At 39.7% G+C, this 15070-nt stretch overlaps 1 protein-coding gene across 5 annotated transcripts in view; it reads left to right on the forward strand.

The window, feature by feature from the left end:
* Positions 1-15070, forward strand: part of JMJD1C (jumonji domain containing 1C) — a 163533-nt gene that overhangs the window by 49600 nt on the left and 98863 nt on the right. For 4 of the 5 annotated variants that reach the window (XM_074924449.1, XM_074924450.1, XM_074924448.1 and 1 more), the window contains exon 2: positions 4219-4383. The exons of the other annotated variant lie outside the window; for it this stretch is intronic. In XM_074924449.1, the coding sequence (XP_074780550.1) occupies positions 4219-4383 (165 nt within the window). The remainder of the gene's footprint in view (positions 1-4218; positions 4384-15070) is intronic. 5 annotated transcript variants of the gene reach the window in all.

Consider the following 15070-nt stretch of genomic DNA (forward strand, 5'->3'; position numbering starts at 1 on the left):
CACACTGGGTTAGAAACTTAGTAAATAAATGCTATACAGCACTCTGTTCTTATTACTAGAGGTTACTTGGCCTTACAATGATGCAAATTTTTAGTGATTCTTACAGCTGTATTGCCTGGAGCTATTGCCAGGGCAAACCTCACCTGAAGTCAGCCTTTGGATTGTTAATGCTATAGTTGTCTTCAGCCCTAACCAGCCCACTGCTGTACTGCGAGGGAGTTACAAACAGCATCCACCCACTCAGGCGGTTTCAAGGAAGTGGATGGTGCATGGAACATGCTTTTTAGCATTTTAAGTCAAATTTGCTGGAAGTCAACATAGCTTTCATGACATTTTAAAAGGTTTGGGAGTTTGTTTGGTCAGGAGTATTTATTTGGAGCAGAAGTGACTGGAAAACTCTGGATCACAGTGCTGCATGTAGAGAATTTCACCATGATTGTTGTGTTTTGGCTTTGAAGCAGCAATATTTTGTTGCAATTGTTTGGCTGAGTCCATTGGAAATTAATTTGTTGTCTTGCTTTACTTGGAAAAGCATGCTAAAAGCTTATGCTGCTTCCTGTTGGAAAATAGTAGTGAGTTACAAAATTAGCACATTAATGCCAATTATAAATATAATATCACCCCAGTGGGAATTTCTCATTTTTATGCAAGTGAATGCATACGTGGTGAGAAGATTTCAGCCACTCTGGGAACACAAACTTCTGTATAGCTAACAAGACAAAGAAGCAAAATGTGGCTGAAAAAACTCAGTTTAGGGAGGCAAATGTAGAGTTTCTTGCTGTACAGAGTTTTGTCAGTGAAGCAAGAAATATTAAATATTTACAGCCTTTGCACTCCTTAGGGGGTCCAACTTTGGCTCTGCATTTTATTTTGTTGGCGTAGGTTGCTGGATTGCTTCCTTTCCTCCTCCTCCTCTCCCCTTTTTACTCCCTTTTATAAACTGTGCTGCTTGGGATACTGCTCTTCTCTGTGCGGTAGGTCACTGTGCAGGGAAAGAGGAAGCCTGTGTTCTTCAGGGGCTTTATGGTTGCCTTAGAAAAATTCATAATGGATTTTCCTGATTTAAGTATTTCCTAGCAAAAAAGAGAATGGGGTGAAGGATTGGTCTCTTGTTTCGTCTGTGTTATTTCTGCCTTTCAGAAATGAACTTGGAGAAGCCAGCAGATAGTTAATAGTCTTGGCATCAAAACCTGAATGTGGTGGAAGCTGGCAGAAGTAATTCCCAAGTAAGGTTGTGTGTGTATTGTACTAGAGGAGGAATATGGTGCCCTGGGCAATGGCAGACTGGCTCTGCGCCACGCTCCATTCTCCACTTTTCTTGGAACTGCTCCTTTGAAGATCTAATTATACGGTGCCAGGAGACTCTGCAGATAGCTCAGCAATAACTCCCACTGTCGTTGCACCGGATTTCGGTTTATTTGGGGTGCAAAACTTGCACACAAACACTAGATTGTATCACGGTTATCCACAAGTTTTGGCTAGTGTCCAGAAGATACAGTATGTCTCAGTGTGGTGGTTTCTAAAGTGCTAACTTGGGTTTAGACTTATCTGTGTTTTTCAAAAATGTTTATTCATTTGATTCCTCTTGCCTCCTATCTTTTAAAATTTACTGCTGTGTGAGGTCTAGTGCTTAACCTTTTACACACAGTGATAGACCACCCAATTAAAGTGTCTTTGCAGATATTGCAATAACATTATTTGACCCGTCCAGAATAATTGAGTTGAATTTGCAGGGGGAGGGGCCAGGAGAAAGGTGACTTTAGAGAATGATTTTTGATTGTGCTGTCACTGAAGGTTGTCTTTCAGTTTTGTCATTTGATCAATTGTAGAAAGTCCCTTTAGAAGGGTTCAAAGCAGCTGCAAGTACACGATACTGCCGCTAAGATGATTTGAGATAGGGCGTGCTTTCCTGCCAGTGCTTTCAAGTATTGCTGTGTTTACTGTTAACTCTGTTTTGATTGCGACATTATTATTATGTAACTTTATTATGGATTTAAAAAATAATTTATATAAATTATTAAAAAGGACTTTTTAGTGAAGGGTGTCAATTTATTATTTTTAGCTTTGAGTTTTTGCTGCGGTGATAGCTGTAATAACGAACAATTGAGGTGAGAGGATAATTTAATATACAAACTGTTCCTATAGGGCAGTTTCTAATGCCACCATAAAGACTAGCAGTAGTTTACTGGTAGTTTCAGTGAGTTCAATGGGTAAAGGGAAAAGGTACAAGAGTAGTTGTGTTGATGAACAAGGTGATTCAGAGATAGGGGCTGACTGTCGTCAGCCAGGGTAATTGAAATGTCAGAGTGGCAACAGGCAAGTGGCAGAAATTCCATATGTTTTGGTGGTGGATCCACAGGGAAAGCTCTGCTTTCGGGAAATAAAGAAGAAACAGTATTTAATGCAGATAACTGTCCTGCACCCACTCTACTTTGACCCAGCAATTAAGACCTGGCAAGAAAGAAAATGAGGAGTAAGATGAGATCTGAGATAAAAGGTGGAAAGATCAGTTGACTGTGAAGATGATATTGGTGACAAGGAGCGTGCACGATGACAGGGACGGTCGGGTGTCAGTATTTGGTAAGGGGGTGGATGAAAAGGACTCGGGTGAGCAGTGGCTGCAGTTACTCTGAGTAGTGAGCAGTTTGTGGAGGTTATGAGGAGGGCGAAGAGGGAAATAAATGGATAGACTGAGTATAGCTTGACAGGGGAAGAAACTACTTTCTTCCATTTTGTATGGACAGGTTTTAAGAGAAGATGCAATAATGAGCTGTCATAGAAGAAAATAACTGCAGTAAGTTACCTGCTTAATCTGATGTTTTGAAGAGGGAAGGGAAAAGGAAGGGAGTGTGTAGGAACAGAATGGGAGTAATATGGGTTAAAAAGGGTATCTGTGGGGGTGGGGAACTGGGATGATGAATTTTGATACGGGAGTGAGAAGAGGTTTGATGCAAATTTAAGTTGTGTACTCAGAAGGGAGAAGGACAAGATTGAGGAGGAGCACTATGTAGTACACGTTTGGAAAGTGTGAGACAGAAAGTCTAGACGAGGAAGTATGTTGCAGGCCTAAAATTAACCAAAGTTAAAAAGACAAGAATATTTCAGTGACAGTGATTTAAGTCCTTAGAAGCTGATAGAGGAAGAAACTCCAGTTTCAGAAGTTGTCTTGGGTGTGGCTGAGAACTGAAATTCAGGAGGGTAGCAAAGCATCTTCTCCAGTTTTTGTGACAAGCAATGACTTTTTTTAATAACACCAGCTGTTTTTTCTTACAATTTTTCTCATAATTTGGGAAAGAAAACGACTGAGTTGTTGGTTTTGTGGTGTGGTGGGGTTTTTTTTGTTTGTTTTGTTGTTGTTTTTTTTTTTTTTTTTTAATTCTGTAATTTTGAAATGTAATGGTTTTAGGAGAGTTTGTGTTTGCTAATGCAGATAGCTTTTGGATAGTTTTTTTGGCTCAGAGTTCCCTCTTCACTTTACAATAGAAGACAAAAGGTTTGGCATATTTAGCTTGGTGAATGCAGCTGAAGGGAGGGTATGGTGATTGTTCAAGAATGTGGTGGGAAGAACTGTATAACCTACAGGACAGGGGTGACCCAAGATCATATAGTTGCAAAATGGCTCCAGATTATTTTAGCTGGAAACAGAAAGTGTGGATTTCTTTATTTTCCCTCCAAAGGAGCAGGATTCCAGGACAGAAATGGCAAGTAACCGAGCTGCTTCTGTTGGATGCTGTGTGTTGGGCTTGCTTGTAGTAGCAGGGTCTGCAGGCTCAGGATGTTCTTTCTGATTCTGTTCCAAACGTCTTTTTTTCTTGTAACAGTGTTTCTTTGGTTGATTTGTACTGTATGACAAGTATTTGAACTGTGAGAAGTATTCTTATAACTTATTTACTGATACGTAAATGTCTTATGTATTACTTGAATGATACTAGTAAATCCTTAGTGTTGCACTTTTGATTCGTGAGATGAGATACCCAATGTTAACTGTAATGTTTTAGCACATCTATTCCTCCTTTCTTCAATACAAATACAGTGCCAAGAAAAAATTCTTCTGTGGTGCAGGAACTGATTATATAATTTCAATACCATAATAGTAAAATGGGTAATATTAAGCTTTTGCATTAAATTTTAAAGCACGTTTTCCTAAGTACATGCAGATGCACACATACTGTGTGTATGTAATAATGTATGTCCTTTCCTGTTCTTAAATTTCCCCAGGTGTATGTGGAATTTGATGACCTTGAATGGGAAAAGCGAGAATGGGTTAAAGTTTATGAAGATTTTGCAACCTTCTTGGTGGAGTACCAGCTGGTCTGGGCGAAAAGAAAGGACCCAAGCCAGACTCAGGGATCAAAGATCAAGCAAATTCAATGGCCTGCATTGGTAAGATACTTGAGCAATTGTATTCACTAAGCTATTTTAATCTCTTTTCTGTCCTTCTTAGGAAACTGTCTAGGTTACTTAACTGGTGGTGGAACGTGGTGAGCGGGGAGGGGGAGGTGGGTAAAAAAAGGATAAGAAAATACTAATAAAGTATGTTTGTGTTGAAAGGGTGGGAGTGATAGTAGTCACTCATCTTCCTTTTTGAATCAACTTAGAGCACTGCAAAACTGGTCTCTGAGTGACATAATAAATCTCATTTAGAACACTTTACATAGTCAGCACTTTACAAATACAACCTTATCAGCAACGTATCTTACTGCTCTGTGGAGGATTGAAACTAAGGTGAAAAATAAACCCTTAAGCTTGTGATACACTCAGCCCCCACAAAGAAGGTATCTAGAATTCAGGTCAGAGTTCAGCAAGATGAGAAAAGTGAGCAAAGATCAATAAAGTAAGTGATAATTGCCTGCCTGGTTTATGAGATGATACTTGTGACTCTCCTTTCTGGACTGATGCCCAAACATTAGAGCTGCTGAGAGAACTGCTAAGGAGGTTGTGTCTGTTTTTGACATGCCTTTAGATTTAGACCTGATGAATGCTAAAGATCTGATGAGATAACCTATTAAGCAATAAACATGTATTCCTTTTTTTCTCCAAAGAAACTAGTAGTGCTGTCAAAGTCTTCAGGAGAGCCAAATAGATAGGAGATTTCAGGAACGGACTATATTGGGTATGTTTGCTTTCTAGAGAGTTGGGGAAGACTTCTCACAGACTGGCAGGTGAAAGGGAATTCCAAAAGGTCTGTCAAAAGGGTGAAGGGAGTTACTAGATCTATCAGGTATAAAGCTTAGTATCTATAACTTAGGAATTTGTAGTCATAATGAATTTAGATAATGGGTGGGTTTTTTTCTCCAGACTTTAGCTGTACCTGTGTTTCATTTAAATATTCCCTCTGCATTCTCATCTCTGAGCACTTGATGGACTTTCTGAAATGCCGTTGCATGATTATTTTTCTGGAGCTGTGGTTGGAACAGGAATGCTGAAGGTTATGAAGCAGGCTGTTCAAGAAAGCTTAGTGGTGGAAGAGACGCATAGTTGTTTTAGGATGCACTTACTCCCTCTTCAGTTAACATTTCTACTTGACTCACCTTGTCAAACAAACCTCACATGTTTGTGCTAGTGTACTTGAGGAAAATAGGCTAACTTTCTGGACATTCAGACTGTTCCGTGTATTTGCCTGTACAGGCAGATTTTCTGTTTTGTGTTAGTATATCCTTGAGCAAAAACTTTAGTTTTGAGGAGTCGTGTCATTTGCTCTTTAAAGCCACCCATCTCTTCTTGACTGAGATGAGGTTTTTCAAAAATCTGTTAGCAATTTGGAACTTAGTATCGAAGTACTCTTCTATTTTACATGCTTTTAATCTCACTTTCTAGGGTAGAGATCCTCTTTGGGTTTAGGAGGAGTGTATTTTTAGAAAGTATTCTAGTCTGACTACTGATCTTGTCTGCAAGTTAAAAGTATGTCTTTGATTGCTAATGTGTGAAAATGTTTGAGTTGCACCTTTCTCTCTTTAGAGACTTTTTCAAACTTGTGCTGGTCCAGCAGAAGGCAGAAACAGTGTTTTTTTTCTTCTATCTCCATCTTACCAATTTTTAAAATTCCTGTTTTAATGTTTATGTTCTTGAAGTAGCTGATAGGCGTGAGAAGGAAGGTTTACAAAAGAGCTGCCTCCTGCTTTTACAGTTAAAAATTGAAATAATATAGTTCAAAGCGGGGCTCAAATAGCTTCTTGGGTCACAGTTTCCAGATGTTAAAGATGACAAGTTCTCAGCATTTGTACTTGGCCAGCCTACAGATGTTCTAGCAATTGTTTTCTGAGTCAAACCCTCTAGTCATCCATTCCAGAAAACCCATATTTGATGGAAAGTGTGGATACAGGATATTAACTCTAGTTAGAGCAAATTCCTTCCATAGAGACCTCTCAAAGTTCTGCTCTGTATCAATAGCTGCACTAAGCATGCCAGGCCTTGGGGAACAAGGAGGGTTCTCAAATTGCCTTAATAATTTTAGGTTTTGTTTCCAGTCTACCTGAACACTCTGGTGTAATGGAGTGGATGACCTTTATGAAGGTTTGGTGGGGTTTTTTTTGTCAAAACAAGACTTACTAAAAATGGGAAAGCAATGGAAAAGGTGGTAAAAAAATTTTATTTGCCAAACAGCAATAGGAGTACCTGCACTTTTACGTGAAATCCTGAGTGTGGACGTGATAATGCACGCTTTTTGGAAAAGTTGAGTCTTGCTCTAGTTATTAAAGGAAAAGTCTAAATCTTTCCCATGCATGCAAACTATATTGAAAAGATCTTTCACTTCCTTGACTATCTTGTCCTCATTTTAAATATCAAAATAAAAGTTCCAGGTACAGTTTTGTTTTGGATGCTAATAGATAGGCAACAAAGCAATGTTTAAGTAGATTTTATGTAGTAGTTCTACAGGATCTTTGCCTTTAGTGAAGTGAATGGGAAGTGCTTGTTTATTGAGATGGTTATCACCTTCTGTTCTGTTCTTCTTTGATCAACACTTTGATCAACACGCTCTGTATTTACTGTATGGTGTTCAAACCTCATCAGAAGACAAGGTCTGTAATTTCCTGTGGGGCTTTCTCTGGGCAGTCATCAGTCCTAGTGTCTGTGTGCTTCACAGTTGCTCATTTCTTTCATTACTCCATTGTGTGCTACAATGTAATCTCCACTTCATAGATGAAATTGCTAGAATGCAAGTTGGTCACAGACCTTTGCTATTGTTAAATGTCTGAATGCCTGAGGTGTAGCTGTTACTGAAAGCATAGCACCCACTTATCGCATGTAGCTGTGCTTGAAGATCTTAGGTTCTTATGTCAGGTACCGAGAAAGTGAGGAAATGAAAAATACCACCTCACTCTCCTTGTTTCGAAACTCAGTAACAGAGGAGGGTTAGATTATCCCCTGAATTCGGTTTCTCTCACGATGAGATTATTTTTTCTTTGAGTAGAGTTCCTGCCTCGTTCATGCCAAAGGTGAAAAGCTGTCGGTAAATGAGCCTGGAGTCCTGTTGGCAGCAGCATGCTTCGTTGTATCAGGGTCACTCTGATGACGTTGACCAGATACCTGTTTCTGGGCTGCCGCGCAAGTCTGTGCCAGAGGGAGGAAGTGTAGGGCCTCAGCTTGTTCATGCTGTAATCAAATGCTTTTCCTTCTTGTGAAATGATTTTTCTGGAAAGAGTAGAGAGCTTGACAGCCTAACTGTTTGGTGTAGTTGGAAATCACCCTGCATGTGGGGTATTTACAAGCATAGAAGAAAAGACTATCAAGAAGCATAAAGAAATGGCAGTGGTGATAAGTGATGTCAGCATCAATGTAGCCTAGATATTAGCGAAGAGAATGTTGGGTAAACGGTGCTGCTTGTTTACCTCAAGTAATGGAGATGCTTTACAGATGTCAGTGCAGATGAAAACTTCTTGGCCAAAGAGGTAGCATAGGAAAAAATAAAAGTATGGATTTTGAAAACTTAAGAAGTGTAGGTAGTGGAGGTGAGTGGTGTGATTTTCCACACTGAGGGAATAACAAGAGTAGCCCAGATAAGGTGTTGAAATTGAAAGCATCGGCTTAGTTTGGTAAACAAGGGTGTGTGTGTGTGTGTGTGTGAGACAAAGATACAAAGAGGTGAGTGATGGGCTCAAAGTGGTGGGCTAGTAGAACTATTAGTACTTCAAAAATGAGCCAAAATAGTGTTGTGGGTTTTTTTTTTAATTCCTTGGGAAACAACTTTGAAGTAACTGAGATGGTGGATAAAAATTTTTGATCTGTGGGTGGATAAGAATAGTTGTATTTTAGGGGGAGTGAATTTATGTCCCTGATGTAGAAATAGTTTGGGTACTAGGATGTTAGAGATCAATGATAAAATCATGCCTATGATACAGTTCAGTCTTAGGAGTATGATCATATCCCCTCATCATATCCAAGAAGGGAGATGGAAGTAAGTGTGTGTGCAGGGTGACAAATTGGAGCCAAGGTTTTAATGTGGACAGAACACACATTAAAATGCTTCTGTGAGCTGTCAGTTCAAATTTAATTACTATGTCTCTATTTGCATGTTAAAATATCTAGAAATAAAGGGTAGAGGGAGAAAAAGAGAGGACTAAGGAAAGAAGCTGCTGGAGATATTTTAGAGAATAATAGAATAATGCGGAAGAAACTACTAGAGACTAACTAGGAGAGGACACTATTGTAGAAACTTAGATAGCAGTTCACTTTTTTTAACAGGATCAACTTTATATGTTTTAAGGCATAGGAAGATATGGTCTGAGTGCCTCTTGTTAATAATTTTGTTTGGGAAGAGGGTTTTTGAAACTTCAGTGATGCATTGAAATGAAAATTTATCATTGAAGGCCTACAGACAGAAATGAAAGAAAGAAATTCGAGACAGACATTTTAAGGGGCATGTACCATCATCTTGGAAAGAAAATGAGAGGAATGGTAATTGAAAAGGCAATTAAGATTAAAGGAGTTTAAGATGGATAGATATGGTAAGATTATACTTTCAGGAAAAGGACCTATGAGAATACAAGAGGTTGGAAAGAAAAGGGTTGGAATTGGAGATAAGGAAAAGTGAATGCATTGAATGGGAGCACACATGAGAAACTTCGGCACTTGCAACAAGAAAGGGACAATTGTAGGACAGGGAAAGGAAAAGTATGACCTGAATTTGGCCTTTTCCTTTTGGAAGAAACTATCAGTCTTGTTCAGGGTAGATGTCAAAGGAGGAAACACTTGGACTCAGTCTAATGTGGTGAAAACCAGAACTAGGCAATGGTACATTGGGCTGGCAGGGCCGAGCTGGTGCCTGGCAAAGTTCCATACAGGCACAGATAATGGCTCAGGGGTTTCGTGTGTTCTACTGAGTGTGGTTTGTTTTGTAAAGTATGTGTTGCTTATTGTTATACCTATGAATAAAACAGTGCTGCTTGTGAATTCAGTATAAATGAATATATTGTAAATCAGAAGAATCCATACTAATTCTCTGTTTGAATATGGAGACAGTGTGTCACTAGCTTTACAATACTCACCTTGTCAAGCCAACAGATTTGCCCTATGGTCTCAACTAATACAAAGGTCTGCAGTAACTCTACCACTCCTGGTTTGGTGCTGGCACACAGCAAGAACTGGTTCTCCTGCAGTTGTGCATTTCTGAAGAGTGTGTACATATACAAAACCTAAAATGTGCTTCACGAGGAGGTCCTGCATATGCTTGATTCCTAAGGTAGGGTAGCTGCAGGAAGCAACTTAATCTCTATCCTCTCCCACACTCCCCCAGTAAAAAAAGAGTGTGTGTCTGTCTGTCTCTCTTGGAACAAGTGAAGTCATTGCTAAACCAGTGGCTTGAGAACAATCTTTCCTGGGACTCTGTCCAGGGCTCTGCAAGAATATAGAGCTTTAGCCAGGCTTATAACAAAACCAGGGACAAAGAGTGGGTCTTCATTGGCAACGACAAACTCTTTTCCACTGTGAGAATCTGGAGCTGATTTAGGGTGGGCAGTGCCAGTGGCACCTGTGGGGCTGTGGGCCTTCAGTCTGACCGTCATGCTAATGAGGAGGTCGTCCTGCAGAAGAATGAGATGAGGTTTGTTCTGGGTGGTAGTGGATGCGTCTGTTCTGGTTCGATGGGAGTGAGCCCATGTGTTCATGTGCTGAGTGCATGTCAGGGTACTTGGTGGTAGAGTAGAAGTGTTCATGGACACATGGAGGATAGACTTGTCCTCTGACCTTATGTAGCCTTTCCCCCCCTCCCTCCCGGCCCCTCTGTCCCAGCTGTCAGTTGCCGAGTCCTTTTGCTTGACCGCATTCTGCTTCAGCTGGCTTGATTGTGTTGGATTATAAAGCAAATACTTATAAAGTGCCAGTTTATTGGCATTTCTGTCACGATTAGAGAAGAAAGTGTACAGATTGAACAACAGGCTTCTATAGAGCTTCCAGAGATTCTTGAGACAAATCAAATTCTTTATTTTTGGCATGATGATGGGAAGTAGAACAGGTCCCTTGTTCATTGCTGTTTACACTGTGACGCACTACCACTTTTTCACTCTCTCAAGGATTTGTTTTCTTCCTTGGCTTGATGGTCTAATTTTAGCATTTCTGAGTAAGTTTCTCTTTTATATGTTGGTCCCATGGATCAGACTGATCCCCTTCAAAGTCAGGAGTTTCTGTAGATACTGCTAATGTTCCCCCTGCATATTCAGTTACTTCACTGCAGCCTGTTCTCCTCCCTCTGCACAATGAAAAATAGAGGTATACACTGCCAGATACTGTGATCAAATCCTCAGCAGACACTCAAAATACTCTAGCAGTAAGAAGAAATAAGTTCACAAAGGATTACTGTGTATATGGAAAGCAAGGCAGAGAGAAGACTAGTCTCCTGAGCCCAAAAAATAAGTGAAAACTGAGGATATTTCAAATTTGAGGGGAGGAAGTGCTATAGCTTCCAGGGAAAACAATGAAATACTTAAGAGTGGATTTTTTTTTTTAGCTTCTCTATTCCCTGCATCAGAATTCTAGTGCTTGTGTACCTTCCTAATCTGGGGTAAAGATGAGATATATACAACAGAGGAGAAACTGCTTGGAAACTGTCAGCTTCTTGGAAAAGATTTAAGATACTTTAGAGCTTGAGGAAGAGAAAATTTAAGTAACTGACTCAGCAGAGCATAAATGACCTGATTTTTGCTGCATTGTGAAAGACAGTAACATGCAGAAACAGCACTTGGAGATGGTTCAAAGATTACTTTGCTGGAGAGTATGTTACTGTAATATTCCCACAGAACATAAATGTCTCAAGCAGTACCACATCCCGCCTGTGTACTTTGGCACTTGCTTTTTTTAAACTACTGCTTACTGGGAGCCGCTGCTCTCCACACAGCGTTCCAAGCAGAGGCCATTACCTTCCCAGGACATGCCCCAAATGAACAACAATAAACTAAAATCTGCCTCCCCAAATGCTCCGTTGTGAAATAGGGGTGTTGTCTTACGGATTCCCACTCTGACAAGGAGTGGTGGAGTGGGAAGCCTCCCTGCAGTGCTGGCTTGTATGTGGCTCTGGTGCGTTCTGTGCGCTTCACTGCATTGTTTGTTCTAGAGTTTTCTTGTCTCAAGGTGTTGGCTAATGGCAAGCTTGTACTTAATTTTTGTGTTTTAATTTCTTTTTGTTAAACTTGCATTTCTAAGCACTGGAGACCTTCCTTTTTTTATTTGAAAGGATTTAGTTTTGTAGAAGCATGCTTCCGTATGTAAAATACATAAAATGCTTTTTATAGCTAAGTATTATGCTAAGAATTGTTTTTAATTTCAAATTCATTTACAGGAGTGCTAGAATTCCAGAGAAAACAGAGTATTTTCTGGACATTAGCCTTAAAATAACAGTAAGCACAAGTGATTTTGATCATATGGGCCTGGGAGTTGCCATTTTGGTGGCTGCTCTGGAGAAAGCTGCTTTAGTATGTCACAACATCCTGGAGGTCTCTGTACTTCAGGTTCTTTCCTGCTGGTAAAGAGTTTCTTGTTCTCCAAGGATTACGCAAATGAAATGCTAGATATTGTTTAGCGTTCTTCGGCTGCACCACTGAGCAGTCCTCCCAGCTGAGCATGCCTCTGTCACTGGCACCTGTTCAGAAGACAGACAGCAATGAAATGCTGGTAATGGCTTGATGTGTTTCTGTAAAGGATAGGCATAAAGCTTCTCCAGGTTCTGTATTCAAGCTAGGCAGCTGAAGCAGAGCAGGGCAGCCGCAGTTGCAGGGAGCACAGTGCAGGCTAACTGCTTGCATATTGACTTTATAACTGGTGCTGAAACCTGTATTGGTTCAGTATGTGCTTATACTCCTTTGATACCCTTGCCAAGTAGATGAAAGTTAGTGTAGGTGTATCTGAACTGCCTTCACGTTTTCAGCTTCAGTGTTGACCTACTCCACAGCTTCATCAGGTGTAAAAGCGAAGAGATACTCTGGGTCCTCTGAAATTCGCTGGCATGTCCCAAGTCTTTCTTTTTCATAGCATTTACAAGAATAAATTTTCCATCTGTGCTGAAGAAAACAAATTGCTTGGTAGGTCTCTAGATTGTCTGAACTTCTTCAATGAACTAGAAGGATCAGCTCAACTTTGGAGATACAGTGGTGAGCAGAATATAGGCATGTGGCTGCAGTTGGTTATTTCAGCATGGTATTTTGGAAGTTCCACTTTTCAGAGCTTGGGCTTTGGAAAATGACACTTCCTGCAGTGCCTTTTGTGTATCTCCATCAGTGTGGTCACTCATGGTCTGTTTCTTGCTCTTTATATAAATTATGACTTAAAATATAAATATATACATTTTATGTATGTGTATATATGTGTGGGTATGTATTTATGTGTGTGTATATAGAGATATACACAAATATAATGCTTTTATATATTAAAAAAAATTTAAAAAGAAATCTCCTGATCTCTGCCTTTTGAGAGGCCATGCAGTAAGGGAAGGATGTCAGTGTCGTACTTGTCCTCCATCCAAATGGTGCCTGTCCAGAATGAGGAAAGCTGTGCCAGAAGACTTCCATCCACAAGCAACTGCTTGGTGTTTTTCTTGTGATGGTGGGGAGGAGCAGCTGGGCTTTACACCTGTCAAATCCACTTGGCAGCTAATTTCAAATGCCACCCACTGTTAAAATCTCCGCTGCTGCTTCTGTGCATTAATGACTTCTCAGCTGTGCAGTACTGAAGCACTTCATGCTGACTTGAGTAAGATGAGTTATGGAAGGCGTAATTAGAGTTTTATGAGTTTCTTGTTCTCCTTTCCCAGAATTCCAACAGCTGCTTCTGGTTTCATTATGAATCCAGTGATGTGCTGTATGAAGTCTTAAATGTAAAGCAGCATGGCAAACCCACCCAAAATGTGAAGCACCTTCCCTGAAAAAGTGTTTCAGTAGTTTACATATGACTCTTCGGATACCTGTGGCCTTGTCTGAACAGTCTGTTCTCCTGCAGCTGAGATGTAGGAGCTTCAGGTGAAATTAATGTCTGGATGAAGATAAAATGTTACAGTGAGGGCCAAATACTGCTTTTTGCTGGGTTAGGGTAGAAGTTCTGCATTTTGCGAAGTACTGAGAATCTGAAGGAAGCTTTCTTTGATAGTACTAAGAAAGCATACACTTCAGCGCCACCTGAATTTTGGTTATGGCATATAAGCAAGGCTACTGTTGATTCTAAAGTCTCATTTTCTATGGAGTGACTCCACAAAGCTTTTATTACATTATTACATCACAGTATTTTGGCTTTTCCTCAGTCTACCACAGAGCCAGTGCCCATGAAACAATATTTTCTTGATTTCTGGAAATTTCTTGTAGGACTTGTTATTTCTTTTACAGCAATAGCAGCAGGTCTTGTCATTGGGTATGATCTTTCACAATTTTGAATAAGCAGAATAAATGATGGTGGAGGATCTTGTGTTGCTAGATTTAAAAAGAGAATTGACAACATAGACTGGGGAGAAGACACAAAGGAAGACTTTTTTAGTCCTTTGAGACCTTGTGTTGTGGAAAAGGATGTTAATAGTTGGGATAACAAAGAAATCAATTTGAAAAAAAGGACAGTTTCTTCACCTCATGGGGTGAATGTGTTACTTATGTGACTGGTTAGGCTATTGGGAGGAAAACGTTGTCTCCTTTATGTGATTTTTGACAGAGCCTGGGGAAAAAAAAAATCATCTCAACTCTGCAGCCCAAAATTGGAACTCAGGAGTGTTACGATAGTAACTTTTAAAGATTCTGCTTTGCAAACAGTTTAACAACAAAAACCTAGCTTTCTTTCAGCTCAATCTGTTACGGATGTGGTTTCACACTGAATTTAACCAGTTTCTCAGTGATATTGAACGGGACAGTGCTGCTACCTCCTCTTTTTGGTACTTTGGTTTAAAATCTCCTCCAGTGTCAGTTAGATCCACAAGCTCTTTTCCCTAGGGTGTGTACACTCGTGCTCCCCCCACCATTACATAAAAATATTCTGTTACAGTTTATGCTAAGCTCTTGTAAACTAAGCAGGGATGTATGTGAGAAGTGCTACTGTTTATCACTGTTATGTGTTGTCTCTAAAATAGTATTGGTCATTTCTGTTTTATTATATATTTTAATTTCATTCTGTCATTTTGTGCTCTCAGGGCTCTGCATTTGAAAAAGATTTTGAAATGAGATCTTGATAGCTATTATTAACAGAAGCTTCTTTTGCTGGCAGATGTTGCAGGCCTTGAGTTACACTAAAACAGTCTAAATCAAGTACGTGGAGCAAAAGGTTGTCTTTTTTTTTGTTTTTTATAGGTGCTAAAGCATTATAAATGGGCTCTACATGGTAAGTTTACCATGAGCGATCTGTTTTCATATTTGGCAGTTCCTTGAGGACCACGAAAAGTCAAATGTCCCCAGCAACCTCATGTACTGCTTAAGTTGTTCTAGCAATGAATGATTTGATGTTGTACATCTAGTATGTTCACTTGAAAAATTTAACTTATAAGGAGAAAACTGAACATAGGAAAGAAGTTCAGGAACAGCTGTCAGCGTTAGATATTTACTTTGCTAGCTGGGATAGAATCTGTTTTTCATATCTTTAGTTTCCTAAAATTTCTGGTAACTTCATTTTTTGA

This window comes from Athene noctua, chromosome 21 (genome assembly GCF_965140245.1).
Source record: "Athene noctua chromosome 21, bAthNoc1.hap1.1, whole genome shotgun sequence".
Lineage (NCBI taxonomy): Eukaryota > Metazoa > Chordata > Aves > Strigiformes > Strigidae > Athene > Athene noctua.